The 5,616-nt window shown below is 43.9% G+C and overlaps 1 protein-coding gene across 1 annotated transcript in view; it reads left to right on the top strand.

The window, feature by feature from the left end:
* Dmbt1 (deleted in malignant brain tumors 1) overlaps positions 1–5,616 on the top strand; it is a 109,378-nt gene that overhangs the window by 40,976 nt on the left and 62,786 nt on the right. Inside the window, exons 5-6 of the mRNA XM_021167095.1 lie at positions 2–199; positions 3,207–3,233. Of these exons, the coding sequence (XP_021022754.1) occupies positions 2–199; positions 3,207–3,233 (225 nt within the window). The remainder of the gene's footprint in view (position 1; positions 200–3,206; positions 3,234–5,616) is intronic.

Here is a 5,616-nt window from a genome sequence, read left to right on the forward strand (position 1 = left end):
AACGTGGTGTGCAGGCAGCTGGGCTGTGGCTTGGCCGTGTCTGCCCCAGGAAATGCCAGGTTTGGACAGGGCCCAGGGCCCATTGTCATGGATGACGTGGCCTGTGGAGGATATGAGGACTATCTGTGGAGATGTTCCCACCGAGGCTGGCTCTCTCATAACTGTGGACACCATGAGGATGCTGGAGTCATTTGTTCAGGTGAGACCCAGTGATCATTACATCTGCCCGACAGCAATGAGCTTAGGTCACTATGAATGCTGTCAGAACTCCATTCTGGCCTATTCATTGGTCCTTGTAAGGATTGGTGAATATCCAGGACAATGCCCTTCTCAGTCATGGTCCTGCACAAGACTCTCAGTCTCTAGTGAGTGTAGAGTTTATGTGAGAGAGGTAAGCCATGGAAATGCAGTGTGGAGTTCCACACTTGAGAAAGGACCAGGGTCAGCATCAATGTGCTCTTGCAAGAAGTCAACCAGCCTTGGTTTGGAGTATTGAAATCCTGTTTCTATGTTGAATTTGGACTATCAGAAGGGCAAAGCTGTATGGCATGGCGAGCTGAGCAAATTCACTGTTCTTTTTCCAGTGTTCCCCAGAATCCTTCTGAGAATGTCCTGCAGAAGGACTCTTCTGAGCAAGCTTCAGTAACTCCTTCAGTCCCTCAGGCTCTGCAGAGTTCTGGGTTCTCACAGATCGGGTTCAATAGCTTAATGTTCATAACACTGTGGAATATTACTCATTAATGGAGATCCTATGTAGTATGTTCATGAGATAAATGGACAAGAAATACTTGTGCATGGAGAAATTTAGAATCCTACAGAATCCTTTAACCATGAGGGTGGATCTTTGAATCTTCAAGAAGTCCAGACTGGGTGTGCTTTTGGCCTACTACGCACACAGTAACACAGCACCCTGGTTTCCTGTCATGTATCCAGGCTCTCATAATTTTCTTACTTGCTGTTAGTAAAGTGCCTCAGACCATGTCCCACCTGGGGCACGGAGTACCTGGTAGAAGTTCATGAGAAACTCTATTATTCATGGTTTGTTCTGGCAGCACCCACCCTGGAACATCAGCCTCAGCTCCTTCTGTAGAAACACTGAGTCTGTCTTCTCTGGATGTCCAGGTGAACTCTAGGGACTTTCTGTCCACTGTCCTTCTATTTCACAGGTGTCTGTGCCTCCCCTTGCTCAGGTCAATGTCAACAGCTTGGAGTCCCCTCTTCTCCTGCTCATTATAGAATCATGCGTTTCTCCTGGCACTAGGAAATTATTGATAAGACACACACTCCTCACTCCTCTGAGTTTTCACCCAATTCATACGCTGTGTCATGGACTTTCCTCTTTGCACATTCATGGCTGACACGACCTGTCTAGTATGTTTTATGCACACAGCACTGTGCATCATAGACCCCACTGCTGCATGCTACTCAAAATGGATGGTCTGAGGCTTTGCATAGTGCTAACCCCAAGTGGGCAGGCTGGCACCTCAGAGTGCCACACTGTCTCCTGGTGCTCTTTGTGTATCTTCTTCTGCATCGAGACATCTGAATGCTTCAGTTCCTACATGTTCTTTCCTGTTTTCTACATTGATTATCTTACTGATATATAAGTGTACATGTATGCATGTAAGTATATGTTTATGCATAACATAAACCAAGCTGCTCACTTTGATCTACTAATTCTCCAGCCTCATTTCCAAATGCTGGGATTTCTACTCTAATCCTCAGTGCCCAGCATACACTCTGGTTAGAGTCCTTCTCCTTATTTTACAGGTTACTGCAGTTCACTCAGTCTACAGTACTTTGCTTGCCACATTCCCCATTCCAATAGCGCCCTCTGTAGACACAGTCTGCTCACTGCAGATGCTATGATGTCCTGGAGCAGGTCTACTTTGTCCTGTCCTTAACCAGCCAACATTTAGTGTGTTCTAACTGTTCCCTGAAGATCAAGGACACTGTGCCTTTTAGAGGTCCCTCCCTGATTTACATCTTTTAAGACATAAAAACACATGCACACACTTACACAGAAACACACACACACACACACACACACACACACACACACACATTGACACTCAGACATTAACACATATAATCCATATATACATACATACATATTTGCATGGACAGACACACAAACATACATAGAGTTACATAAATGGACCAAAAACCATAGACATATATATCTCACATGATAATATGTATATCATAGACAGATACAACACAGATACACATTGTTATACACACTCCCCACACACAGAGACTCAGAGATACACACAATCCCAGAAGATCACACAGAGATAGATGTGGACACTGACACACAGACACACACATGTATATTCTATGTCATTGGGTGTCCATGCATATTCTCCCACAACTACTCCAGTAGCACCTGTCTCCTGTTCAAAGCTGTCTATTGATGTCTTCAGGGGCCTAGATATGCTGGATTCTCTGCAGGGCTGGGAGCACTCATTGCTCCTTTCGTTCCTAGCTTGCACATGTATCAAGAACCTAACAGGGTGCCTGAATCAGGAGAATGTACTGCAGCTCACAGGATGGAGGATTGGAACTGTGAGCATCCACCCTCATGGCTCCTGAGAGCCTTCCTGCTGATTCCACAGATCATGCATATACATAAAGACATATTCACATATTCACACATACATGCTACACCAGCAACATTAATCACATCCTCACCATTCCTGAGAGATCATCTCTTTGTTTCCAAAGGAAATGGGTTACAGTGACTTCTTTGCTTCTACCCAAAGCATCTGACACTCAAGTCTTTATCAGTTGGTGTGTGACTCATAGACACCTTCCTGTGTCCTTCCAGTCATCCCAGATCTAGTCCCTCATTGATTATCAGCCTTGTGTGACTCAGTGGTATATCACCTTGCTCATGTGAGGACGGCAAGAGGGAGCGATTTTCATGCTCAGTAATACAGAGGCAGGCTGTTTTTCTTCATCATTTTGATTCAACCCCTGTGTAATTGGTGTAGACGCCCATGATACAAAGGGCCCCGACTGGAATATTTCTAAGACCATCTTGCTCTTTTGTCCAATCAAAAAGGAACCTAGATAGTTGAGTTTGGTCTTTGGGGTGGGGCCCACATAGGAGAGTTGTAAAAGCTACCACTTCAGAAAGGATTTTTGCCAGGATTTTTGTGGATGAAATGCACACTCTGAATTTGTTTTTATTTCTTTGATAGCTTCTCAATCAAGCAGTCCCACACCTGGTAAGTACATTGAAAATATGAACCTGTATCAGTGTATAACTTCCCCTTATGTTGTGATTGATACTGACACACGACATGCTAATGAATGACACTAGGCTGAAATATATATTGTCCCATCTAGACAGTAATGACAAAAGAAACTCCTGCCAGCTCTAGTATAAAGCATCCTGTGGTAAGACAATTACAGTCTTCAATTTTGTTTTCCTGCCTCAAATTTCAGTTTATGTTAGAATCAAATAGAATATCTGAAGGCAGGTCTTGGATTCAGTCCTTCCAGAAGTAGCTCTAACTATGAGATGTGAAACAAACTAAGGGATCTGTGATTGGTAGATGATATGTAAGGATATCATGCCCTCTTCACACATTGGCCAATGCCTGCTTGTCCCAAGACTAATCAGGATCTAATATTCACAAGGTTACAGGACCACTTGTTTGCTAATGTTTTTTTTATGTACTATTTCTTGAGCCTCACCTCGCTCAGGCTAACCTTGGCCTTGCTATTTTTGGCAAGGGTCCCCCTGAACTCCTGATCATCTTTTGTGTAGTTTCTTTTTTTAATTTACCTTTTATTAGATATTTTCTTTATATACATTTTATATGCTATCCAGAAAGTTCCTTATACCCTCCCTCCGCCCTGCTCCCCTACCTACCCACTCCCTCTTCTTGGCCCTGGCATTCCCCTATATTGGTGCATATAAAGTTTGCAATACCAAGGGGGCTCCCTTCCCAGTGATGGCTGACTAGGCCATCCTCTTCTCCATATGCAGGTTTTTCTGTAGTTTCCAGGTTCTAGGATTCCAAGATTTTGCTACCATGTTCAGCTGTTTTAATCACATTGGACATGAGGTGTATTTTACCTCCAGCCCAGATGTTTTTTTTCCTCTTCTTACAAAACAATAACTTTTGCTGCTGCTGCTGGTGGTGGTAGTGATCTTGTTGGTTTCCCCGCTGCTCCTGCTATCTCTTGGAATCCAGTGGAATCATAAGGCACAGAAATCATGGATGGAGTAGAGATGAGAGACACGGGTGTCACACTGATGGGCAGACCCTACCAGTCCCCACCCCTCCCTGTCATTCTTCTCTCTGTCCTCAGTCATGTGATGGGTGAAATTAGCTTCAGCCTCTTGTCAGAAGGGCTAGTGGAATATAGTCACTGATTCTTCCTCCCAAAATTAAAAATATTGCACATCATGAATGCTCAGCTATTACAGGTAGTATGTACTTTTAAGAGAACATATACATGTCGGGGAATCCAGAGGAAGATTTTTGACCAATTTCTAGAAAGGGCCAACCAATGCTTGCAGTTCTCTAGGGGGAAACAATCAGAGAGTGACCAGCAGAGGGCAGTAAGCTTGTGTCCTGCAGACCCAGAGCCTTCTTTGGGAACATCTTGGAAGGCTCAGTTGGCCTTTGCCAATCCTCATAGCACACTGTGACGATATCCAACAACAGCAACTGTGTTTCCATGTGAATTGCTGGTTTAACCATTGATACATAGTGTTTACTGTGCACAAGTCATAGGGAACATAGTGTGACTGTGGTGATCACCGCCCACCTGAGAATGGCCCTTAAAAGAACATGGCCCTGCAGGCAGCCACATTGTGACTGTGTTTATTCTGACCTCCCACAGTAATCACTGGAAGTTGCTTCCCTTGCTAGTTGTAGGCAGTTTCTCAGGAGGACTGTTTTACCTATGGTAATTTTTACACAGAGAGCTTCTGTTTGAACTACAGAATTATCCATATGACTTTTGGATACTCTGTGCTGTTGGTGAACTAGATCATTTTTCAGATGGAATAGATGCAGAGATGAAGACGAGTGAGGCCAAAAGATGTGCCTGACAGTTCAGTAGCCAGTTAAAGAAGGATCAGTGTCAGATTCCACAGTGCTTTACAGCATTTCTAGTGATGAAAGACCTTTACCATGGGAGACTGCAGCTCCTGCCTCTGGGTTCCTGAAGAGAGAGGACCAACACCCAATGAATTCTTCCTTTCTCCTTTTGCAGATGTGTTCCACCCAACTGAACAAACCACAGGAGGTAAGTTGTGCTATGTTGTATCCCTGTGGCCTAATGTCCTCAGAGCCCATAAGCTCACCTCTTTTCTTCCCAAGATTCTGCCCAGTTTATATCAGGAGCTGCTGTGTGGGGGAGAGGTCAATTCTTTCTGTATCCTGAGACCTGTGAAGGTTATGCAGAAGCTGGTTGCTTGGTGCCAGTGGGTTAATATCTTGATATCACCACTCCAATACCTAGCAAGAGTCAACTCTTGAAGGCACTGTTTCCAAGAGCTAGGGCTCTTTTAAAGTAATTTAAACATATGTTTGAAGTTTGTCTTTCATTTAAATGGGACATATTAGAATCATTTCCCAAACAGGAAAAAAA

Source organism: Mus caroli, chromosome 7 (assembly GCF_900094665.2).
Source record: "Mus caroli chromosome 7, CAROLI_EIJ_v1.1, whole genome shotgun sequence".
NCBI lineage: Eukaryota > Metazoa > Chordata > Mammalia > Rodentia > Muridae > Mus > Mus caroli.